Here is a 26807-nt window from a genome sequence, read left to right as displayed (position 1 = left end):
ATCGTTCCTAAATCGTCTATCTGCAAGGCAAACACCCTATCACTGTGCTATCTCTCTGGTCCTGTGCAACATTGTTTTTACATGATTGAAATTTAGGAAAGATCTGAGGGGAAAAGGAAAAAAGGACTTGCATGTTTAAGTGAGAAAATGGGCTTCTCTAGTGTGGAAAAAGCAAGCTAAGAGACATAGAGATAAGCAAGTTAGATACCAGTACATGTTCATGGCAGTTTACAAGTTTTTAGTCTAATTCTAGGTTTATTGTTTTTATGATTGATTGTTTTCTACTACTACGAACTGAAGCATAGTTTAAAACTTGTCTTCGATTTATGATGATTTAGAAATAGACTATGATTCTATAACAAAGCTATTAGAATAAAGTCATATTAAGCAAAATAGTTATTCTTTTACATAGCAGAGCAGAGAGTGGGTAATATGAGCTGTAATGGTACTTATGAATTCTCTGTATGTGGCTTTAGTCTCAGCATCTAAATTATTATTTTAATTTTTAATCTATTGGCTAATAATAAGAAGGCCTAGAGAGTATACTTTACTTTTTTGAAGCTAGTGACACATCTACTTATTTTCAGAACTTACTTGGTGTTCACACCAAGCTGAAAGGGAAGCTGAAATTATAATTTTCCATCTTGACATTTATTTAAAAATTTAGGTATTCTATGCATGGTACCAAGACCAAACAGTTGTATGAACATTGAGTGAAAATAACAAAAGGATCAGATGGGGCCAGAGAGATTGAATGGAGGTAGGGCATTTGCCTTGCATGCAGAAGTGCTGAGATTCAAATCCTGGTATCCCGTATGGTCCCCCCCCTTGAGCCTGGCATGAGCAATTTCTGAGGATAGAGCCAGGAATAACCCCTGAGCACTGCCGGGTGTGACCCAAAAACCAAAAAAAAAAAAAAAAAAAAAAGATCAGACTTAAACATCAAATCCAAAGTCAACGACAACAGAATCCTTACCCATTCAAAACTAGCTATAAACAGAATGGACCACTTAGACTAGCAGTTTGGGGGTTAAAGAAGGGGGATATGGGATACATGTTGAGAACAGGAGTGGAGGGAGGATACTACTGATAGTAGAAATCTTCCTGATTCAGTGTCACTATGATCCTAAAATATTACTGTGAAAGATTTGTAATTCACTTTGGTCACAATAAAAATTATTTAAAAAGTTAGGCATTCTAAAGTGAAAGTAACTAGCTTTAAAATAAAAGACCATCTTTCTGAATGGGAGAAAATATTTGTATACCATAAATTTTACAAAGATATATGATAAATAATAAAACCCAACAATTATTTTTATTATTTATCTTATATGTATAATTATGGGGCCAGAGTGGTGGCGCAACGGTATGGCATTTGCCTTGCACGCCGCTGACCTAGTACGGACCGCGGCTCGATCCCCAGTCATAATTTACTTGAAATTGTCTATTTTTATTCAAGTATAAAACTTTATGCCACCAAATCTATATAAGAATCTCATTTTCTTAAAAAATGGTCAGACCAAAAACCCAACCAAAGTCAACGACAATAGAATCAAGAGACCCAAACTACAACAAGCTATCCACAAAAGGGACTTGGTACACTAGCAGTCCAGAGGGCTAAGGGTGGAGGTATGGGATTGCATGCTGGGAACGAAGGTGGAGGGAGGTCAACACTGGTGGTGGGAATGGCCCTAATTTACAGTCACTCTATACGTTAAATACAACTAACTGTGAAAGACTTGTAATTCACATTGGGATCAATAACAATTATTTAAAAAAAATGTCATTTTCTTATTATTCAGTGTCAGAAATATTCATATATATTTGGGCCTGAGATGTTTTTTTATAGAGTTTAAACATGGTTTATATTTAATTCTATATATATATATATATATATATATATATATATTAACTTCAAATTAAATGTCTGGAATTTAATTTGGCTATTGAGTGAGGTACCAGAAATCTCCCAAAATAGTTATCAGAGAATCTTATTGAATAATATTTAATTAATTAATTTATTTAGGGTCACATCGAGCCATGCTGAGGGTTTGCTGGTTCTATGCTCAGGGATAACTCCTGGAGGGTTTGGGTCACTATTTAGAGTGTTAGGGATAAACCTGCAAGACAAGTGCCCTGTCTATTGTACTATCTCTCTGGCCCGTGAATAATACTTTTAATATAGTCTAGATTTTATACAATTTGATATACTTGGTAGTTCAACTATTAGACCTAATGAGATTATAGCCCTTGATATTGATGACATTAAAATCAAGTAGTTGGGCTGGAGAAATAGTATAGGAAGTAATGCACACTAGTCTTGTATGTGATTGACTGACTTGATCCCTGGCAAGTGCTCTCTTTTTTTTTTTTTTTTTTTTTTTTTTGGTTTTTGGGTCACACCCAGCACCACTCAGAGGTTACTCCAGGCTCTAAGCTCAGAAATTACCCCCGGCAGGCTCGGGGGACCATATGGGATGCTGGGATTCGAACCAATGTTCTTCATGAAAGGCAAAAAGTCTTACTGCTGTGCTATCTCTCCACCCCTCACGGAGCTCCCTGACAAGTGCTCTCTTAAGCACTACCAGGAGTATACCCTGGTTTTTTTTTTGGTTTTTGGGCCACACCCTGTAACGCTCAGGGGTTACTCCTGGCTATGCGCTCAGAAGTTGCTCCTGGCTTCTTGGGGGACCATATGGGACGCCGGGGGATCGAACCACGGTCCGTCCTAGGCTAGAGCAGGCAAGGCAGGCACCTTACCTCCAGCGCCACCGCCCGGCCCAGGAGCACAATTAGGAATGATCCCAAACCCCCAAAAGTGTAATACCAACAATAAATTAAGGAAAAATAAATAGTGGTTGATAATGTTTTATTATGTTTCTTTTCTTGATTGGGGATGGCCTTTGCTTCCAAGTGATGCTCAGGGCCTGCCTTGGGGACCACTCCTAGTGATACTAGACCAGCCAGGTGGGTTAGTGCTAGAGCCCAAGGTGAACTGTGCAGGCATGCCAGTATAGGGCACCATACATGGGAAGCTAGTGGTGCTGGGAATTGCACTGTCCCCATACACGAGTTGTGGTTTTGAAGTTCATGTTTGATGATTGGTTTCATTTTGAATTATATGCAATATTCCAACAAATTAAAAAATCCTTCTCTTTTGGTGCCCAGATGTAATACTAAAAAATATGTTATTGAGTTGTTCATAAGTTGAAATATTTTCTTGTCGTTGAGATGGTTTTTCTTTCGGTTTTGCCAAGTTGTTGAAAGCCAAAACCTATATATCATTTAAAAGTGGCTTTTAAAGAGCAGAGTTTTTTTTTTTTTTTTGCATAATCTATCTTTAAAAATAAAGATTTTGACCTTTTTCTTTCTTTTCAAGGGAAAAATTTATACACCAATGAATATGTGGCAATTAAACTGGTAAGTTCATGTTTCTTATTTTTTGTACTATTTTGTTTTAATACCTAAATTGCATTTTAATGTCTGTTGTCAGTTATATCTTGAATTACTTAATAGGAAAGTGATACCCATAGCTGCTTAATTCTATTCTATGCCGTCAAGCCCTTTATCATGGTAGCATTATAATATTTGAGTTTTTGTTACTGTTCTTAATTTAAGAAGCTGGCATATTGATATTTAAATATTTAGTAAAAAGTAGAAAGTAAGCTTTATCTTTCTGATGTAATGATTTGCACAAAAAAGGTCTGTTAGTAGAATTTCATTATTTAAAAGACAACTTCCAAAATATTTTCTTTGTTTTTAAAAGAGAGCCCAGATTAAAATACACTGTATTTTAATTATTTTTATTTTATTTTATTTTATTATATTATTATTTATTTTATTTTTTTGCCTTTTGGGCCACACCCAGGGACACTCGGGTTACTCCTGGCTATGCACTCAGAAAACGCTCCTGGCTTGGGGGACCATATGGAACACCAGGGGATGGAACTATGGTCTGTCCTAAATTAGCACTTGCAAGGCAGACACCCTACCATTTGTGCCACTGCTCTGGCCCCAGTTTTTTTTTTAGCCATACCTGGTGATGCTCAGTGATTACTCCTAACTCCGTACTCAGGAATTATTCCTGGTGAGCCTGGGGACCATCTGGGATGCTGGGATTAAACCTGGGATAAATGTACCATTTATGTATGTATGTATGTATGTATGTATGTATGTATGTATGTACCATTCTGTGATGCTGCTCAAACTCTGCAGTGCCAGGAATAGCTGCACCACCCAGGTAATGCAGGGGCTGACAGGGCCCATATGCAGTAGTACTTGGGAACCATATCTTGCAGGGAATCATACTCTGGTTGGGTGCATCTAACTGTTACACTTTCTTTCAATTCCCTTCATCTTTCAGTTTTCTTCAAAACCTTTATTGATATTTCATATGTGGTAAAGTCTTATTGCTTGATGTTTAGGGATCAGACACATTGGGTGTGGATTGAGGATTGCAGGAAAAGAGAAAAAATTCTGTTTAGGGGCCACAAGTCAGTAATGCTCAAAGTTTCTTGCTCTGCACTCAGGGATCACTCCTGGTGGTGCTTAAAGGAGCGCCAGAGACTTAATCTGGATAAGTTACGTACAAGGCTACCCACTGTACCATCTCACTGTCCTTAACGCAAAATATTTGATGCGGACAGAGGATTGCAGGGAAAATGTGATTGTTCTGAAGTTCTAAATATGGTTCTAAGACAAATCTCATGGAACAATAGAAATCTCAGCATTTTTATGATACTGCTTTTTTTTCTGTCATGTTTTTTACCTAGTTTGTCACTCATGTTCTCAAGAGTCAAGCAGAATTTGGTTTTCCTAGTATAAGTGTTATTGTCAGTCTTAATCTCTTCCAATTTAATTTTTTACTAGTGTGGGGAGACTGTGTATAAGGAGGAACAATGAGGGGCCAGAACAGTGGTGAAATAAAGTACTGGTATTAACTTGAGCTGTTTCTATTTTTACCTAGGGATATTTATGGTTGATTAAGTTATTCGTTTTCACTTGTGATGAATAAATTGACATCTTTTAATATATATCTTTTATTTATGTACTTTTTAAAAGCAACTTGCTTTGTGGAGGACACTTTAATAATGATAGATAAACTGTGTTCCTACTGTATAGATGAGGAAAGTGAGAAATACAAGAAAATTAGGTACTTATCAAAATTATATAAGTATCATGAATTGGAATAAGGCTCAAACCCAGTACCTTTGAGTTGTGGTATTTACTTTAAACTACTATACTATCCTGCCTCTTGAGGTAGTTTACTAGTATCTTACATGAAGGTTTTGTTTGGTTAATAGTTTCATTATGAAATATCTTGATGAAAATATATTTATAGGTTTTGTTTGGAATTCATATTCCTATTAAATCTGTGATTTGTTTTTCTAATGCCAGTTTCTGGAAAATCATAGTAATTATTTTTTCATGTTTCTCTTTCATGAAACTGCCAGATATATATTAGGTATTCTCATTGTATTGTCTAGACTACTAATCTTTTATTCTGTATTTTGTTTTCCTTTTTAATGTGCTCTATATGGGGCCGGGCGGTGGCGCTGGAGGTAAGGTGCCTGCCTTCCCTGCGCTAGCCTAGGACAGACCGCGGTTCGATCCCCCGGCGTCCCATATGGTCCCCCAAGAAGCCAGGAGCAACTCCTGAGCGCATAGCCAGGAGTAACCCCTGAGCATCACAGGGTGTGGCCCAAAAACCAAAAAAAAAAAAAAGAAAAAAAAGTCTTAATGTGCTCTATATGATTTATATAGATGTATTCTGTATGATTTTAAAATTATGTAGATCTTTTTTTAGTTTCCAGATTTTCTTATTTTAATAAATTTGCAAGAAGATATTTTCCTTCTTCTTTGGTTTGTTTTGGGTTTTTTGGTTCACACCAGACAGTGTGGTGCTTAGAGGTAACTCCTGGCTTTGTGCTCAGAAATTGCCTGCAGCAGGTTCTGGGAACCTTATTGCATTCCAGGAATTGAACCCTGTCCATCCAGGGTCAGTTGCATGCAAGGCAAACAACCTACCTCTGTGCTATCACTCTGGCCCCTAAAAGATTTTAAATTTGATTAATATAGATTATTTTAAAAGTTCATACTTTTTTCTATTATTTGATATATTTTGCTGTAGGGTTTTGTTCAAATTTCCTTTAAATTTTTTATTTTCTGACATAATACTTTCATAGTCTGTTTTTGATACTTAAAATCCATGTTGCTTTAATTTATGTTGTCTTTATATGTGTGCTTATAAATCTTAAAACGATGTTGAATATGGGTCAGACTGATAGCCCAGTGAATAGATAAGGCATTTGCTTGCACTTATCTGACCTGGGTTTTATCCCCAGCATCCCATACGGTCCCCCAAGCCTGTCAGGAGTAATTTCTGAGCACAGAACCAGGAGTAGCTCCTGAGCGCCACCAGGTATGGTCCACCTCCCAATATTACCTCCTAAACCCATCTAAATAGAAAACATATTGACTCAACATGATAGAATTAATATATGTGTGTATGTGTATATATGTGTGTGTATAGTGTGCTATAAAATCTCATTTATGAGAAATTCAGTGGCAAAACTAATACACAGGTGACAGCGTTAAAAAGTGATAACAGGGACAGGGAGAGAGCTCAGTGGGCTGACTGCTTTGTATGCAAGAGACCTGGAGCTGGATCCCTGATACCACTTGGTCCCCTTATCACAGAGTTGATAATCGTCCCTGAGGACCACTGAGTAGGATGTCTCCTTCCCCCTACTTCCAAAGAAAACGTGATTTTCTCTGAGATGGAATTATTCTAAAGTTTTTCCTATACGTTATAACTTCCAGAACTCTATTAACAAAAAGCTTATGGAAAATGCACTTGAGCTATGCATTTATTCAGCTAAAAGCTTTTAAAATCACATTGAAGCAATTAGAATTTTATATACTCTTGCTTTCTGTGACTTTAATGTAGAATCTTTACATTAGAAATGTACAGTAAAAAAAAGAAATGTACAGTCAGAGATGAATTCGTGGAACAGGAGAAATAGGGTAAGACACCATTTCCCTAGACATGAATGTTCAGAAAATGCTTTTCTTCAGGGTCAAAAAAAAAAGTTACAATAGATTTCCTTAGTGCATGACATAATAGCCACTTAGCCTTTACATTTATGCCATCAATTCATTAATTCATTTAACACTGAATGTACAAGGTTATTTTTTTATGTGTGTGTATCTGTATGTATATGGACCTATGATTAGACTAGATGTTTATGCAGTAATTGGCACCAAAATTTATAACATTTAGTAGTGGGAGCTAATGATCTTCTAAAAATTTAATTTTTAAAAAAAATTTTAATAATTTAATTTTTATTGTTACTGTTTCTTTTCTTTTTATTTAGGAGCCCATGAAATCCAGAGCACCACAACTGCATTTGGAATACAGATTCTACAAACAGTTAGGATCTGGAGGTAAAGTCTCACTTTAATTTTTAAATTGGGAATAAAATGACATCTTGATAATACCTTTATTATTATAAAGAATAGAATTTTAGGGACCAGAGAGATAGATAGCATGGAAGTATGGCGTCCGCCTTTCATGCAGAAGGACCGAGGTTCGAATCCCGGCATCCCATATGGTCCCCCGAGCCTGCCAGGAGTGATTTCTGAGCGTAGTGTTAGGAGTAACCACTGAGTGCCGCCAGGTGTGACCCCAACACAAAACAAAACAAAAAGAAAAAGAATAGTATTTTAGTATTTGGTTGAACAGATTTACTACTTGGGGTTGAGACTGGAGAAATAGTACTCCTGAGTCTAGAGCCATGAGTAAATTCTGAGTACAGCTGGGAGTGGTCTTAAAAAAAAAAACAACAACAAAGCTAGATAAAAACAATCATTTCTCAAGGCTTGTTTATTGACATTTCTTATTAGATTCTTAATACTTTCTTTTTACTTTAAATTTTTATCGTATTTATTTGAGTATAACGCGTACACATGTATAAAGCGCACCCCTAATTTTCGATTGGAAATCTGTATCAAATTTTGTTTCACACAAAGCATTATAGCTCCCCTTTGTGCCCTGGCTGGCCTGTCCCAGAGACACATTTCTGCCAGAGCATGTGTGCGTGTGTGCTTGTGTGTTTTTTTTCTTCACCCTGCGTACAGTGCGCAACTGCAGTCCGGAAAAGGCGCAGTGCGAACTCACAGTTCGCCTGTGTTCTCATTGGACCTGCCGCCACTGCCACCCCACCCCAGCCCTCATTTATAATGCACACCCAAACTTTGATTCCTTTTTTTAGTGGAAAATTTTGCGCGTTATAATCGAATAAATACGGTATATTTGGAGGAGGCTTTTGTGTTTATGGTAGATTGAGTAGAAAACATGTGTATATGAGATTATAAGATGTGTACAGTTTCCATAGTCTTGGCCTTTTGTTATTATTGTTAACAGTAGTTATTGTTATTGCTATAGTTATTGATATTGTGGTGGTCTAGGAAATGGCCCCATAAAAAGTGTGATCCTTAAAATCTGAACCTGTAAATATTACTTTATGGCTAAGACTGTGAGCTTTGATTTGATTAAGGATCTTTGGATGGGTAGGGGATTCTAAATGTAATTAGAAATGTTTTTGTAAAGAGAGGCAAGGAACATTTCGTATATATAGGAGAGAAAGCAAAGTAGTTATAGAAGTAGAAATTGGAGTGATGTGGCCATTAACCAAGGAATACTGGCAGCCATAGGACCTGAAAGAGGCCTCTAGGATTCTTGGGTAGTATTTCTAGATGAATTGTGCCTCTGCTAGCACCTGACTTAGCTTAGTGAAACTGATATAAATTTTTAGTTTCTTAAACTAAGAACTTTTGTTGTTGTTTTAAACCATAGTGTATAGTAATTAGAATATCCCATGAAACAAATACAAATATATTTTTACATAAACTAAATCAAGTGCAAACTTTTGTGTTTATGGAAAAAATATGAATGAGGACTTTGTTGTAAATTGAATTTTTCTTATCTTTTTTTTCCTTTTTTTTTTTTTTTTTTTGGTTTTTTTGGCTACACCCGTTTGATGCTCAGGGGTTACTCCTGGCTAAGCACTCAGAAATTGCCCCTGGCTTGGGGGACCATATGGGATGCCAGGCCATCGAACCGTGGTCCTTCCTTAGCTAGCGCTTGCAAGGCAGACAACTTACCTCTAGCGCCACCTCTCCGGCCCCATCTTTTATTTTCTTACAGCTCTTTTTCTTATTCCAATTTTATACCTACAGCTAGTATTTATGTCTGGTTCTTTAGGTGGGGTTGCTTTGTTTACCCACATTTAATCTGTCATGTATCTTTTATTACTGCATATTTACATTGTGCTTGATACTTTTTTTTTGTTTGTTGGTTGGTTTGTTTTTTGGAACACACCCGGCAGCACTCAGGGTTTACTTCTAGCTCTGTGCTCAGAAATCACTCCTAGCAGGCTCAGGGAACATGGGATTCTGGGGCTCAAACTCAATTCTATCCTGGCTTGGCAGCTTGCAAGGCAAACGCCCTACCACTGTGTTATCACTCTGGCTCCAGAACTTTTCATTTTTTTATGGTTTATTATTTTTTTGTTTGTTTTGGGGGAACATATGGGACATTGGGGGATCGAACCGTGGTCCTTCCTTGGCTAGCACTTGCAAGGCAGACACCTTACCTCTAGCGCCACCTCACCGGCCCCTGGTTTATTATTCTTTATATTTTTCTAAGCACCTTTTGAGTTAGTGATTACTGTGAATATACATTTGTAAGTTTGTACTAATTTTGATTACTATAGACTTAAAACATATATTAAGTTTGTAGACAGTCGTCCATGAGTTATCAAAATGATCATATTTTTAACAGATTTAAAGGATGGAATAAATTTTTTATTTTTGAGTGTGAAACCATTCATAGTAGTTGTGTGTGTGTGAGAGAGAGAAAGAGAAAGAGAGAGAGGAGAGAGAGAGAAACCATTCATGTTAGTTAAAGCTTAAAAAAACCTTCAGAAGTTATGGAGAAAAGTTTTTGACTTATGTATTAGAAGGTCCAGAAGGACCTAGATAATATCTCCTGATGAAGGTTTTCAAGCACTGAGATAATTCTTGTTTTCTTTTTTGTGTGTACATGTAGCTTTGTTTCTGGTGACCTATAGTTATCTCTTCCTATAGTGGTTAGGGGTAACTAAATATCTGAGCTTAGACATTAAAATCAACCCTTTTTAATTTTTAGCAAGAGGGCCAGAGTGATAGTACAGTGGGTAGGCCATTTGCTTTGCATGCAGCCAACTCAGGAACAACCTGAATACAACCTGGTTCAATCCCCAGCATCCCATATGGATGCTGCCATGAGTGATTTCTAAGTGCAGAGCCCTGAGTAATCCTGAGCACCAGTGGGTGTGTGACCCCAAAACAAAAACAAACAAAAAATTTCAGCAAAAGTTTTAGAATTGAGTTTTACTCACTTATTTCTGTTTCAGTACCTGTCCTTGATTAAATTAGTATAGATTTGAATGCCCAGTTTTAGAAAAAGGACAGGTCAGTCATTTATATAGTAAATTATTATTTGGAAAATGACTGGAATAATTAAATAATAAGTCAATTTGTAGTTCAGAAGATCTCAAAATTAAATGCCACTGATATATTTTAATCATTTTAATTTGTGCCTTATTAAACTTAATTCTTGCTAATTTATTTTTGGTGGGGCGGTTTTGGGCCACACCTAGTGATGCTCGGGTTATGGCTATGCGCTCAGAAATTGCTCCTGACTCGGGGACCATATGGGACATATGCTGTGCTATCGTTCTGGCCCCTTCTTATAATATTTTGGGTGGAATCTTTCCTAGTAATTCTAAGCCACTTCTGGAGATGATCTTTTCTGCAATAAAAGCCTGATGGATGGGCCTCAGTAATAACTTTTATATATTGGTTTGGATTTTTATGTTTCAGTGTTTCATATTTTATAGGGGATCAAACACAGGTCCTTAATTTATACAGTTCTTAATTTATACAGTTATGTGCTCTACTACTGAGCTACCTTCTAGGTCCATGGTTTAGCATTTTTTTGTGAATGTGGGGTCACACCCTGTACTGCACAGGGTCTACTTTTGGCTCTATGCTCAGAAATCGTTCCTGACAGGCTGGCGGGACCATATGGGACGTGGGGAATAGAACCGGATTGATCCTGGGTTGGCCGTGTGCAAGGCAAATGCCCTACCACTGTGCTGTCGCTCCAGCCCCTATGCCTTGTCTTTAAGTAGAAGAATTATGCCAGAGATCATAATAAACATGAAACATGTATCGCCTATCTTACTGAGTTGTAGCTTTCCACAACTCGGAACTGCTAGTCACAGGATAGATTGTATAATGAGTGTTCCCTTGTGCTCCATGCCACAGTGTAGATAGATGAGATAGGAATAGTATTGTCTGAAGATGTATGCTTTGTTGGCTTTGATACTTTGATCAAAATGTTGACATTTTTAAGTATTCAATGTAATTTATAGGAAATGGATGCTTGGGAAGTTAAATCAAAACTTTTTTTATGCTGTGGGAGCCACACTCAACATTCAGGGTTTATCACTCCTGGTTCTGCTTAGGAATCATTCTTTTTGGGTCTGGAAACCATGTGGGCTCCTTGGGATTGAACTTGCGTCAGTTCTGTGCAAGACAACAACTACTTATTGCTATATTATTTTAAGTACTATTATTTTTGGCCCTTGTAAGTTCTTTTGTAATTTTATGTCTTTTCTAAAAATAATTATACATACGATTTTAATAAGAAAATGCAGGACAGTTCTTTTATTTTAGATTTGACTGTTTAAAGTATTGCTTTCAGACTGCTTTTAATATAAGCAATGCACCAAAAATTTTTAACTACCAAATTATTTTAAAAATACTTAAAATCCTTTTTGAAAAGATATATTTAACATACTCATTCTCAATATATAAAGAACTCTGAAAACCCAGCAACAAAAAACAATCTACCGTATATACTCGAGTAGAAGTCAACCCGAGTATAAGCCAACCTCCTGATTTTACCCTAAAAACCGGGAAAACTTAGTGACTCTAGTATAAGCCAAGGTGGAAAATGCAGCAGCCACTGGTAAATTTTAAAAATAAAAGTTCGCAGATATCATCATCACTGTGTTGGTCTCATACAAAGCTCAGAATATTGTGGGTTAAATAGTTCAGTGGCATCCAGTTCACTTCAGCCACGACTTGTGGACTGAGCTGAAGCACCACCCCCTCCAGCAGATGTCAAAGACAACTGGAGACTACGTGCATTTGATTCGGTGCTTGTGCACCAAATCAAATAACTTGTGTAACCCAAGTATGAGCCGAGTTCGGGTTTTTAGGGATACATTTTGTGCAGAAAAACTCGGTTTATACTTGAGTATATATGGTAATTTAAAATGGACAAAGGAGTCGAATATATATTTCTCCAAAGAAAGTACACAAGGGACCAGAGTGAGTAGGGATAATAGGTAGGATATTTGCCTGGCATGCCTTGGCATCCCGTATGGTCTTCCTGAACATAGAGTTAGGAATTAAGCCCTGAAAACTGCCTGGTGTGGCTTAAACACCAAAAGGGGGTGTCAAGAATACAGGAATATGACTAATGAACACATAAACAAATACTTAATGTCAAATCATTAAAAAAAATGGAGGATAAGAAAATAAAGACTTGGGCCAGAAGGGTTGTGCATAAAGGTTAGGACAGTGGTGAGCAACCTTTTTTCCAACTGAGCCAAATGTCACCAAAACCATGATTAAATTTATTTTGAGATCCACATTTTTAAAGGCGAAAATACATAGGATGGTACACTGTTTTTAGTTTCAATAAGTTTTTATTGAGAATATTCTGCATGCAAGTATCCACATAGGTCGGGAGGATACAAATAACACAACTAATAAAACAAAAACTTTAGAACGATATTATATATCGATAACGTAAATTCCGTAAAAGTTGCCTTACAATGTAGAGAAAATTTCATCCTGACAATGACTGACAAAGTCACAAACACTAATGGAACATTGGCTTTGGTTCTGATCAGAGCTGTGTAGAGCCGGCCACCAGGGCTGCACACAGGACACACTGACAGAGGCTAGGAGCAGAGTCCTGACTCCTGAAATGGCCAGAGGCACACAGAAGAGCCGCATTAAAAAGTGTAAAGAGCCATGGCTTGCTGACCACTGGGTTAGGGCACTTGATTTGCATGTGACTGTGGTTGTGATAATAGAATAAGTGCATGTTATTGATTCTGAGTACAGCCTTTTGTGATCCCTGAACAGGTGTGTGCCTTCCTGCCATAGACCTAGGTGAGGCCCTTGAGTACCACTGGGTTTGTATCCCCCATGCCCCCCAAGAAAGAATTAAACCCAAACCCCCAAAAAGCCCCATAGCAAAGGATTACAACTTTACACCATTAGAAAGGTTAATATCTAATAAACATTAACACCTGAAACCAGAAGTGGATAATGGTGTGAATGTGGAAAACTTGAAACTGTTAGTAGGAGTATGAAATGACCACTTTGAAAACAAAAATTCAGCATGGAATTACTATTAACTTCCTTCCTTCCTTCCCTCCCTCCTTCCCTCCCTCCCTCCCTCCCTCCCTCACTCCCTCCCTCCCTCACTCCCTCCCTCCCTCACTCACTCCCTCTCTCCCTCCCTCCCTCCCTCCCTCCCTCCCTCCCTCCCTCCCTCCCTCCCTCCTTCCTTCCTTCCTTCCTTCCTTCCTTCCTTCCTTCCTTCCTTCCTTCCTTCCTTCCTTCCTTCCTTCCTTCCTTCCTTCCTTCCTTCCTTCCTTCCTCCCCCCCTTCCTTCCCTCCCTCCCTCCCCCCCTCCCTCCCTCCCTCCCACCTCTTCTTCTGGGCCTGTGTTTTGGAAGTTCAACTGTGACCTTTGTAAGCAGCTCCAAAGTTAGATTGTGATCCCATCTAGTCACTCTGCCTTTTGATTAGGGAAATTAGTCTTTTGACATTTAGAGAAATTTTGGAATATTTTGCAGTTCATTTTTATTTTGCTGGCTTTCTCTTATTTTCTTCACTTGTGCTTTGATATCATACAGTCTGTTGTGTAGTGATTTGCTCTCATTTCGTTTTTTTTCTAAGTATTTCTTCTTTTTTTTTTTTTTTTTTGGTTTTTGGGCCACACCCGGCACTGCTCAGGGGTTACTCCTGGCTGTCTGCTCAGAAATAGCTCTTGGCAGGCACAGGGGACCATATGGGACACCGGGATTCGAACCAACGACCTTAGGTCCTGGATCGGCTGCTTGCAAGGCAAACACCGCTGTGCTATCTCTCCGGGCCCCTAAGTATTTCTTCTTTGAGATTACTGTGTAGCTTATATTTAAAGTTACATGCTTATTTCTGCCCTTTTAAATTTAAGCAAGTCCTTAGTTCATTCTGAAAGTACCCTTTGTTGGCCTTTTCCTTCCCTTCTAGTTTATACTTTTTGTTTATTATTGCTTTCTGATGGATTTCCTTACCTTTAATAGAATCACTTATTATTTCATGTAATGCTTGTTTATAGGCAGTGAATGATTTCAGCTGTTTGTCCAAAATGGCTTTGTCCAGCCCTCAAAGCTGTCAAAACTGAGCGATGACCTCGCAAAACAGCGGAGTCATTCAAGGTTTTTAACGTTATCGTTACCATGATTTAATATTGTAACATTCTTTCTGATCTATAGATTTTCATTTAAAATTTTTGATGTAAATATGGTTGTTTCTTTATATGTGAATCTGCTTTTTTCCTTAATAGTTTTAAGGAGTTTCGCTATTTCTCTTTTCTTGCGATTTTAATTACAAGGTCTCTTGGTGTTCTCCTTATGCTTATTTTGTTTATAACTTTTTGTGTTTCCTGGATCAGAATACCTGTTTACCTCCTCAGAGGAGGCAGTTTTTGTCTATGCTTGTTTGTTGTTACTATGTCAGCATTGCTCATGATTGACCCTTGGTGGTGTTAAAGGTACTCTGGGGATTTGAAGTGGGGTCAGCAACATGCCAAGCAAACACTTCACTTCTTACTGTCTTCTCTTCAAGCCTGACTATTTCTTCTTTCAGCAATTCTTTCCCTTTATTACTTCTCCTTATAATGTGAACGTGGTTAATGCTGGCTGACATGTAAATTTTTTTTCTCTTCTATTTTTTTTTAATCTATCTTTTTCCTGAAGTCATTGATTCAATATTTTGTTCTTTTTTTGTTCTTCTAGGTCTGGCAGATGTGTTTTTTGCTTAGCTATTTTACTCTTCAAATTGTTCATTTTCATGTGAAGTTTTTTAATACTGAACTTATTAATGCTCTTCTATGGTTTCTTATTTCATTCAGTATCAGTTGCATTTTTGGGGGGAAAGTTTTCCTCAGGAAATTTAGAATGCTGTAGTACGCTAGTATGAAGAACTCTTTGAACTTTTCTCTATCCATGGATAATGATGAGTTCCTTTATTTATATTTATTATGCCTAGTATATTACTTATTATGCTTATGAATAGGTAAGCCCTCAAGTAAGCGCTATTTTGGGTGATCATCAAGGACTCACAAAATTGAGTCAGTTACTATGATTGAGTTTTTGCTGGGCTTGAGAGTTGTCATTACATGTGCTAGCTGTGGTTACAGTGATGGCATAATGTGAAGGTCTCATAGTCCTTGAGTCTGACCAGAGTTGCTGGTGTTTTGCCAGTGTATATGAAGTTAGAGTCTGATTGATCTGAGTTATAACTAGAGATTATGGTCTTGTGTACCATAGAGGATGACGCTTCAGATCACAAATGCCCCATCGTGCCTGAGCTCTTACTTTGGGAGGGAAGTTGTGGGCGACAGTTGAGAATGCTATATCACTAGAACCTGGCAGTCTCCCATCTGCCCTGTGTTTGCATGGGTTTGTGTGTGGTTAGATAACCTTTAAGATGACCTGGCACCTCTGTCTCACAGTTGGCCTCTGGAGTTGAATGTTCGCACAGATGGCTTGGACCTATTGCTAAATGAACTGCTTTGGAAGGAATGGCTTGCTTGCTTACAGATGACTGGGCTGGGAGAAACTGAGCGTGCTGGTTTGGCTAAGCTGATGTCACTCAGCAACCTGCTTGTTCTGCTATTGGCCTGGAAAGGGTGGTTCTTGCCTCAGGAATGGTGGCACCCAGCCAGACTACCAGGGCAACAGAGACACTGCCCAACACTAACTCCGACTTTAAATTCCAGTTCTTAGTCACTTGCATCCCTGCTTTGTGGTTTTAAAAATAAAGCTTGTCATCTGGGAACCTTGAATGCTCAGTACACCCCCAACCTGTTTTCTAGTACTTTAGAAGTTTGTCGCTAGTCTTCCTGGTTGGGTTATCTTCTAATGTCATTCTAACAACCAAACATAAAGTGCAGTCATTGACTCAGTGACTCAGAGCCGTTAATTTTTGTTGTTGTATTTTCAACTACTTTTGTGTGGGAGGACTTTTCAGTCCTGTCCTATGTAAAAACCAAACGTGGAAACTAAATGGAGTCAAAGCAGTGTTTATTTCTTCGAATAGTGCTGAAGCCACAGTTGTCATATATTCTAAGATGAAAGCAACAGCAAGGTTTTTCAAGAACTCTATATTATTGTTGTTGTTATTATTATTATTATTATTATTATTATTATTTTGGCTTTTGGGGCCACACCTGGCAGTGCTTAGGGGTTACTTCAGGCTCTTCACTCAGAAATCACTCCTGGTAGTCTTTGGGGACCATATAGGATGCTGAGGCTCGAACCCAGGTTTGTCCTGGGTCAGCAGAGTGCAAGGCAAATGCCCTTCTGCTGTGATATCACTGGCCCCTAAATAATTGATTTCTCAGAAGTTCAGGATACGCTATTGTTTACTGCTTTTTTTCTGGTTATTTTAAGCCTAATCGCTATATAATTTTTATTTTGTAATATTAGAATGTACAGAGTGGTACACAGTTTTGCAGACAGTAGACCTGTGGTTAATCTCAGCTACTACATGGTCACTATACCAAGCCATCAGAAACTACTCCCAGAGTTGTACTAGAGAAGCTTTTGAGTACTAATCCTGGGTTTGACCCAAACAAGACAAATTAAAAAGCAAAGTCAAAATTGGTATATAAAATGTTTCTATATTCAGTGGCCAGAGTGATAGCACAGTGGGTAGAGTATTTGCCTTGTATCTGGCCTACTTGGTTTCGATCCCTGAAATCCCATATGGTTCCCCTACACCAGCATTTTTCAACCACCGTGCTGCAGCACACTAGAGTGCCGTGAGATATTGTCTGGTGTGCCATGAGAAAAATTCCGATTTCATCCGTAACATGCGGCTTCAGCATGATTGGTCTATTTGTGAGCCGAAGCGCATGTTACAGACTATGAAAACTAAAGACAGAGAGAGATGGAGACTGTTGAGAATGTGTCTTCTTCGATTCCCTCCAGAATATCAGCTTCAGCCAAACAGGCCCAGGTTTCGCACTAAGTGAACAGAAATATGAACATTTATTATTTCATAAGAAAGTAATTATAAAATAATTTCTTTGTGTTTATTTGATTCCTATTCAAGAGAATTACTTTATATATAGTTGATATAGGCACAGAGTTAATTTTTTTTAACATTTTCTAATGGTGGTGTGCCTCGTGATTTTTTTTTTTTCATGAAAAAAGTATGCCTTTGCAGAAAAAGGTTGAAAAACACCACCTTACACCACCAACGCAATTTGTTGCCATGTAGATGAGTCTAGAAAGTATCATATTGAGTGAGATTAGCTAGAAGGAGAGGGACAGGCACAGAACGATCTAGCCCATGCAGTGGAATGTGAAGAAACTTTGTAAGGGAATAACAGAGCCCTAAAGGCAATAGAAATGAAGAGCAGAACTATTCTTCAGCAGGAAACTGACCACTGGATATGGAGGAGTGTGTGGGGGGGCAATAAATTAGGGACATTTTGGGTGGATGATAAATTAGGGATAACTTTGGGGGGGGGGTAAAAGTCATCCTGGATTAGCAATGTGCAAGGTAAATGCCCTACCACTGTGCTATTCCTCTGGCCCCATTTATTCCAATTTGATGCTCTAGACCTTTTTCTTGGCATCCTATCATTGGACACTTCTTTGAGGTCTTGGAGTATTCTGCCTATGTTTTCCTCAATGAGTTTTTTGGATTAGGTCTAATCTCAAAGTCTTTAATCCACTTTGAATTGACTTTTGTGTAAGGTGTGAGGTATGGCTCTATCCTTAATTTCTTACATGTGGTTATCTAGTTGTTTCAACAGCATTTGCTGAAGAGAATGTCCTTATTCCATTTCAAGTTCTTGGCTCCTTTGTCAATGATTAATTTCCCACATACTTGGGGGTTTGTCACTGAATACTCTATTCTTATCCATTGGTCTGAAACTCTGTTTTTGTTCCATGCTGTTTTGTTCACTATTGTTTTGTAGTAGAACTTCAAAGTTGGTCATGAGATGCCTCCCACTTTCTTATTTTTCAGTATGGATTTGGCTATCCTAGGTCTTTTATGGTTCTACACGAACTTTATTATTGGTTGTTGTAAGCCCTTGAAGCATAATGTCTGAATTTGAATAGGGATTGCATTAAATCTATGTAGTAGTTTAGGTAAGGTGGTCATTTTTTTTTTAATATTGATTCTTACAACCTCTGAGCATGGGTGTTCTTCCACTTCCATAGGTCTTCTTCAATTTCTTAAGTGTTTTGAAGTTTTTGTAATAAAGGTCTTTCACCTCTCTTGTTAGGTTGATTCCTAGGTACTTACTTTTTTGATGTTGGTGTTTCTGGGCCACACCTGGAGGTGCTAGGCTCTGCGTTCAGAAATTGCTCCTGACTCGATGGAGCATATGGGATGGCGGGAACCAAACCTGGGTCTTTCCCTGGTTGGGTGCTTGCTGGCAAATGCCCTGCCGCTGTGCTATCGCTCCAGCCAGTACTTGCTATTTTAAATGGAATAGACTTTTTGATCTTTCTCCTTGGAGCTGTTATTTATATATAGGAATGCAACAGTCTTGTGTATTTATTGACTTAGTAGCCAGCCACTTTGCTGTATTGGTTTATTTTTATTCTAGGAGCTTTTTTGTGGACTCTTTAGGGTTTTCGATGTATATCATCATTTCATCTGCAAATAAAATAGTTTGACTTCCTCTTTTTCAAATTGGATTCCTTTGATTTTTTTTTTCTCTTGTCTGCTATTGCTAGGACTTCAAATACTATGCTGAATTAAAGTGTCACATCTGGCTGTTCTTAGCGCTTACTAATCATATCTGGTTATGCGCTAGAAATCATGTGCAATGACTCAGGTCAGCCACAAACCTTAACACCTGTGCCATTTCTCTAACCCTTTTTTAAATAAGGGCCCTATCTAGAGATGCTTGACGGGCACTTTGGTGCTGGCATTGAATCCAGAACCTTGTACATTGTAAGCATGTATTCATCCTGTTGAGTATATTAACAAGTTGCTGTAGTATTTTAGTGGAAGAACTGTTACCAAGTTTAAAATTACTGCACCTATTTGTTCATATCAAAGTATGTTATTCAGCTTGGATCTCAATTCCCAAATTCTTGAGGATCTCTATTATTTTATAGTAGACTATTGAAGTATGAAGATATGTTATGTTAAATTAAAAACCACAACAATGTATTTTAAATATATCCCCATTAACATTTTTAAATGAAGTGGCCTTGTTTTACATTATTCACTAATTTGTGTGACAACAAAAAACAGTTAAATTCTCATATTTCTGAATTTAATGTATAATGATGCATATAATTCAATTTAATGCATATATGGTATCTATCAGATGGCCTCTAGAAATTTCAAATATGAGAGAGTATTATTATAAAAATAACTTTAATGTTTCTAATAAGGACCACTTCTTTCACATTGAGACTCCTAAGCTAGGAATTTGTACTAAAAGATAATGAATTTCAAAAATTAAAAGTTTTCTTATTTTTTTTTAGAAAAGAAGTCTGTGACAATTATGTGTTCAGTATTTCTGATCAGGTTATTATTTTGGAATTTTGTTATGGGGATAGCCTAGCTGTGCTTAGCACTAACTTCTGGCTCCATGCTCAGAGATCATACCTGCTAGATTTGGGGGACAGGTGATTGAATCTGGGCCAACCATGTGAAAGGCAGGTGCCTTATTTATTGTCTCTATGGCCTCAGATTTTAGGTTTTGATAACTGGATCTGTAGAGTTAAATTTTCCTAATAAGTATGTTATTTATGATGTTCATAATTCCTAGCCTGATAACTTGCTATAGGAGATTGTGGAGTGAGGTAAGGAGAATGTCAGCTTCTTCCCATTTTCAGTAAAGTGGTTGATGAATGGAAGAAAAAAAAATCAACCATTCAACCAGACAGGAGACACAGGTAGACAGACAGAAAGACACACATTCAGCTAGAACTTAATACTTATATTACTGTATTATCTTTTACACTCCATACTTCCCACTTCCGAATCCCTCTTCCTATAATACGTTATCAGTTTCATTTATGTCATCAGTTTTATTTTTGCTTACAGTAGAGCGCAACTCCTGTTGTCAGTTGAAACTTTTTCTAACAACCAATATTTAATTTGTTTCCTCATTGTTTGATAATTGATGTTATATAGAAAATAAAATTCTGGGCCCGGAGAGATAGCACAGCAGCGTTTGCCTTTGCAAGCAGCCGATTCAGGACCAAAGGTGGTTGGTTCGAATCCCAGTGTCCCATATGGTCCCCCGTGCCTGCCAGGAGCTATTTCTGAGCAGATAGCCAGGAGTAACCCCTGAGCACTGCCAGGTGTGGCCCAAAAACCAAAAAAAAAAAAAAAAAAAAAAAGAAAAAAAAGAAAAGAAAATTCTAGTTTTAACTTCACAGTGTTTACATTATTGGCTTTTAAACATAGATAACTCTTAGGACTGAAGAGATAGTACAGGGGGTTAGGGACTTGATTTGCATGTGCTGACCCTGGTTCAATCTTTGGCACCTAAGCACTGCCAAGAATGATTTCTGAATACAGAGCCAGTAGTAACCCCTGTTCACTGCTGTGTGTGGCCCAAACAAGCAAACAACAACAAAATCATATGAACAGATAACTCGATACTGTATATCATTTACAAAATTTGTGGTGAAATACATTATTAATATTAATCTCTGAAGTTTCTGCATTGATTGACCATAAGACACTATGTGTCTCAAAGAATCAGAATTAGATTTCGTTTTACAAAGATCCCTGCTGAATTATATCTTAGGAGGAAATTATGTTTAATTATAAATTTGAGATATTTTCATTCATAATGGGAAGCACGTGGCTAATTGATTCAGTGCAGCTTCATACTGTTTATAGAATTTAGCCATCTTGAATGGTGTAGCAATATCATTTTGAGACATAAAGTAAGAGAAATATGGAAAAAAATCAGAACTATTCTGTTTCTTTCCTGAGCTTTTTTCCCCCCACTGTGTTATTTTACAAACCCAACTGTATGAAGGTTGATTTATTGTATGTTAGGACCATTTCTCTTCCTCATGGTGAGTTCATTTACAACAGGGGTCTCAAACTCAATTTACCTGGGGGCCACAGGAGACAAAGTCAGGGTGATCCTTGAGTGCAAAGTCAGTAGTAAGCCTTGAACATTGGGGGGTGTGACCCAAACAACTAAAACAAAACAAAACAAAACAAAAAAAGATTCTTCTAGGGCAGGGCCACAAAATGTTGTACGGAGGGCCGCAAACGGCCTATGGGCCGTGAGTTTGAGACCCCTGGTTTACAAGAAATAAAGAGCAGATTTACTTAATGCATATTTTTTCTAACTACAAATGATACTAAATTTTCAGTCATACTAATTAACAAGGATAGTTTACTAAAAGCCTTTAAAATAAAGGTTGGCAATGGATGTCAGGGTATGGGTAGATATTTTTGAATTTTATCTTTAGAAAAGCTCAAACAAAATGACGTAGAATAAGTAGTGTTTCAGTTTATTTCAGGAGAAGAAACCAAATTCATAAATAGAATTGACAGGACATCCAAATAAAGGTAATAGTTAATGCATTAGAAGTGAGGCTTATGGGCCCGGAGAGATAGCACAGCAGCGTTTGCCTTGCAAGCAGCCGATCCAAGACCAAAGGTGGTTGGTTCGAATCCCGGTGTCTCATACGGTCCCCCAGGCCTGCCAGGAGCTATTTCTGAGCAGACAGCCAGGAGTAACCCCTGAGCAACGCCGGGTGTGGCCCAAAAACAAACAAAAAACAAAAAAACAAAAACAAAAAAAAAGTGAGGCTTATGACTGAATTGTTTCAGAATGTTGGAGAAATACTTGTTCTTTTACAATTAATACATGGATGAGATAAATGGTGTGTAAATATTTTTACAATCTTCTTTGTGGTTCCAGATCCTGGTCACAAAGTTTGTGTTTTTGATAATACTTTGTTTGAAAAAGTTTAAAAGATAGAAAGGGGGGCTGGAGAAACAGTTCAATGTTACTGAACTGGGTTTGATCCCTGGCGTCCCATATGGTCCCCCAAGCCACATTTGGAGTAATTCCTAAAGAGCTGTGCCAGGAATAACCAATGGGCATCACTGTGTTTGGCAACACCTCCGCCACCCCTAAATAAAGATGAGTGCCAGGAGATTTATCATAGTGGCTCAGGCATATACCAGAACTTCAGAGTTTCCCAAGTTCTTGCTGAGGAATTGTGGAGGCCACCAGCACTGCTGGGGTGGCTCAGTTATCTCAGGCACCATAGGGTGAAGCAGCAGCATCACCTCCTCAGACATTTGCATTGAACCAGTGAGTGACCCATTGACTGAGAAATCCGGTGGAATTCCAAAACCTTCTTAGCATCCTCCATACAAAATAAAATGAAAGGGATAATCAGTATTGTTAACATTCTGTTAGCTTTCAGTGTTAATATTGGACCAGTATTAACCAGTTGGCTGAGAAAATCTGGGATCTCAAAACCTTCTGAGCAACTTCCCCGGTACAAAGTGAAAGTGGCAATCCTGCTAGCAATCTCTTACCCTCTAGTTTCACCCCACTCCCCTCCCCTCCTTTCCTCTCCTCTCCTCTCTCTCCTTCCCTCTCCTCTCCTCTCCCCTCCTCTCTTTTCCCCTCCTCTCCTCTCCTCTCCCCTCCTCTCCTCTCCTCTCCTCTCCTCTCCTCTCCTCTCCTCTCCTCTCCTCTCCTCTCCTCTCCTCTCCTCTCCTCTCCTCTCCTCTCCTCTCCTCTCCTCTCCTCTCCTCTCCTCTCCTCTCCTCTCCTCTCCTCTCCTCTCCTCTCCTCTCCTCTCCTCTCCTCTCCTCTCCTCTCCTCTCCTCTCCTCTCCTCTCCTCTCCTCTCCTCTCCTCTCCTCTCCTCTCCTCTCCTCTCCTCTCCCCTCCCCTCCTCTCCTCTCCTCTCCCCTCCTTTCCTCTCCTCTCCTCTCTCCCCTTCCCTCTTCCTCTTCCTCTCTCCCCTTCCCTCTTCCTCTCTCCCCTTCCCTCTTCCTCTTCCTCTTCCTCTTCCTCTTCCCCTTCCCCTTCCCTCTTCCCCTTCCCTCTTCCTCTTCCCTCTTCCTCTTCCCTCTTCCTCTTCCTCTCCTCCCCTCCCCTCCCCTCCCCCTCCCCTCCCCCCTCCCCTCCCCTCCCCTCCCCTCCCCTCCCCTCCCCACCACTCTGTCCCCTCTCCTCCACTCCCCAGACCTCATGGGATTGATTCCAGGTCAGCCTTGTGTAAGGCAAATGCCCTACCTGCTGTACTATCGCTCTGCCCCTATTTCTGTTTATTTTTACTATCTCATTGAAAGCATTTTAAGACTAATGCATCATTGTCATAAATCATGTTAGTTGGCCCAGAATTATAGAAATTGATGTAAAACTTTACAATTCATCTACAAAAGTAGTTAAAACCATTATGATTTATTTGGCAAGTTAGGTTTGATGGATTTTGAGGTAGTTTCTAGTTTTTTATTTTCATATAAAATTTATTTTTTACTATTACAAAGATTTCATCTTGAACATCATTGTATACATTTACTTTGAAAAATAGGATAGATTTCTTTAAAAAAGTATACCAGTTCTTATTCTCACCAGTCAGTTTTTAAACCACAATTCAGTCAACCTTGAGCAACTTTTAAAATAAAGAACATCTGTGGTAAAATTAGGTAAAAAAAAAAAATTAGGTTACAAAAAAGAAAAAGTGGATTAAAAGCACAACAGTATGTTTGAGGGCTAGAAGTATTACTTAACCAGTACAATATAAACTTTTTGATCCCTGGCACTGTATTGCTTCAGGGAGTAATCCCTATAACTAAATATGTTTTCTAAGGCTTTCTTGAAAACTAGAATTAGCCACATGAAACTTCTAATTTTCTCACTAAAGATTGAATTCTGATAATATTATTTACCTGTGCATGATTTTATAAATATATGAACTAGTAGTTTGGAAGATATTAATTTACTGCTGTACAGATATTTAAAATATTGACCTATTTTTTGACAATTATTTATTGACAATTATTGTCAATATTTAAAATATTGACACTAACTTAATATTTATTTGAAAATTTACATTATTTATGTTATATGTGTATGTACCCAATCTTGCATTTCTGGAAAACTTTCTTCTTATAATATTTTGTTCTTACTGAGATCCACAATGTTAATCAGTTTCATAAAGAGACAGTATATTTAATAAACAATTATTGAATTAATTAGGACAGTGAAATTCTTTGAGTGGTTTTTTATTTTTAGAAATCTTTAAAAACATTTGGAAAAAAATCAGTATTCATAAAGCAATAAGTATTGTTATCTTATCACAGATCTGATATTTCCAAATGTTTAATTCAATAAAGTTTTTTTTTACCTGTTCATGAAGATGACTAAGAAGGAAGTGGAAAGCCTTTTGACAGTTCTATTATTGAAGAACTTATTTATTTTTACATTCTATATATAGTTCTTACAAACTTGATGATCTGGTTTCCTTGTGACCTACAGATGAAAAGCAACAAACTAGAGTGCAATGAGTTGTTTAAAGATTGCTAAATTAAATATGAACAACTTTTAGTGGCTTGGAGGTGGGGAAATGCATTGTATCGGTCATTTTAAAGACAGTGCAGATCCAGACTCTTAATATATACTCTTTTTACTAGTAGTGTTTCATATTTTTTTTATTTAAACACCTTGATTACATACATGATTGTGTTTGGGTTTCAGTCATGTAAAGAACACCACCCATCACCAGTGCAACATTCCCATCACCAATGTCCCAAGTCTCCCTCCTCCCCACCCGACCCCCGCCTGTACTCTAAACAGGCTCTCCATTTCCCTCATACATTCTCATTATTAGGACAGTTCAAAATGTAGTTATTTCTCTAACTAAACTCATCACTCTTTGTGGTGAGCTTCCTGAGGTGAGCTGGAATTTCCAGCTCTTTTCTCTTTTGTGTCTGAAAATTATTATTGCAAGAATGTCTTTCATTTTTCTTAAAACCCATAGATGAGTGAGACCATTCTGCGTTTTTCTCTCTCTCTCTGACTTATTTCACTCAGCATAATAGCTTCTGTGTACATCCATTTATAGGAAAATTTCATGACTTCATCTCTCCTGACAGCTGCATAAAATTTCATTGTGTATATGTACCACAGTTTCTTTAGTCATTCCTCTATTGAAGGGCATCTTGGTTGTTTCCAGAGTCTTGCTATGGTAAATAGTGCTGCAATGAAAATAGGTGTAAGGAAGGGGTTTTTGTATTGTATTTTTGTGTTCCTAGGGTATATTCCTAGGAGTGGTATAGCTGGATCATATGGGAGCTCGATTTCAAGTTTTTGGAGGAATCTCCATATCGCTTTCCATAAAGGTTGAACTAGACGGCATTCCCACAAGCAGTGGATAAGAGTTCCTTTCTCTCCACATCCCCGCCAACAGTGTTTATTCGCATTCTTTGTGATGTGTGCCATTCTCTGTGGTGTGAGGTGGTATCTCATCGTTGTTTTGATTTGCATCTCCCTGATGATTAGTGATGTGGAGCACTTTTTCATGTGTCTTTTGGCCATGTGTATTTCTTCTTTGTCAAAGTGTCTGTTCATTTCTTCTCCCCATTTTTTGATGAGATTAGATTTTTTTTTCTTGTAAAGTTCTGTCAGTGCCTTGTATATTTTGGAGATTAGCCCCTTATCTGATGGGTATTGGGTGAATAGTTTCTCCCACTCAGTGGGTGGCTCTTGTATCCTGGGCACTATTTCCTTTGAGGTGCAGAAGCTTCTCAGCTTAATATATTCCCATCTGTTAATCTCTGCTTTCACTTGCTTGGAGAGTGCAGTTTCCTTCTTGAAGATGCCTGTAATGTCCTGGAGTGTTTTGCCTATGTGCTGTTCTATATATCTTGTGGTTTTGGGTCTGATATCGAGGTCTTTAATCCATTTGGATTTTACCTTCGTACATGATGTTAGCTGGGGGTCTAAGTTCAATTTTTTGCAAGTGGCTATCCAATTGTGCCAACACCACTTGTTGAAGAGGCTTTCCCTGCTCCATTTAGGATTTCCTGCTCCTTTATCAAAAATTAGGTGATTGTATGTCTGGGGAACATTTTCTGAGTATTCAAGCCTATTCCACTGATCTGAGGGCCTGTCCTTATTTCAGTAGTATTTCATATTTAAAACAAATTTTAGCAAGCCGGTGAGACACTGTTGCTGAACCTTGTTTTGTGCCTTTGCTCAGAGAGGGTAGCTATAACACTTTTATATGACATCTTGGCATTGTGACTAAGTGTGCAGTTTCAGTGACAAATGGATGTCATGAGTAAAGGAGTGTGTGTGTGTGCGCGTGCGTGCGTGCGTGCGTGCATGTGTCTGTGTGTAGGCGTCAACAGTGCTGACATACTTGTGGG

General features: G+C 38.1%; 1 protein-coding gene across 5 annotated transcripts in view; it reads left to right on the top strand.

The window, feature by feature from the left end:
- The window catches only part of CSNK1G3 (casein kinase 1 gamma 3), an 86843-nt gene that overhangs the window by 3651 nt on the left and 56385 nt on the right, over positions 1 to 26807 (top strand). For all 5 annotated transcript variants that reach the window (XM_049771399.1, XM_049771396.1, XM_049771398.1 and 2 more), the window contains exons 2-3: positions 3380 to 3420; positions 7377 to 7446. In XM_049771399.1, coding sequence (XP_049627356.1) covers positions 3380 to 3420; positions 7377 to 7446 — 111 coding nt within the window. The remainder of the gene's footprint in view (positions 1 to 3379; positions 3421 to 7376; positions 7447 to 26807) is intronic.

Source organism: Suncus etruscus, chromosome 4 (assembly GCF_024139225.1).
Source record: "Suncus etruscus isolate mSunEtr1 chromosome 4, mSunEtr1.pri.cur, whole genome shotgun sequence".
In the NCBI taxonomy this organism is placed as follows: Eukaryota; Metazoa; Chordata; class Mammalia; order Eulipotyphla; family Soricidae; genus Suncus; species Suncus etruscus.
This window is presented reverse-complemented; position numbering and strand designations above follow the sequence as displayed.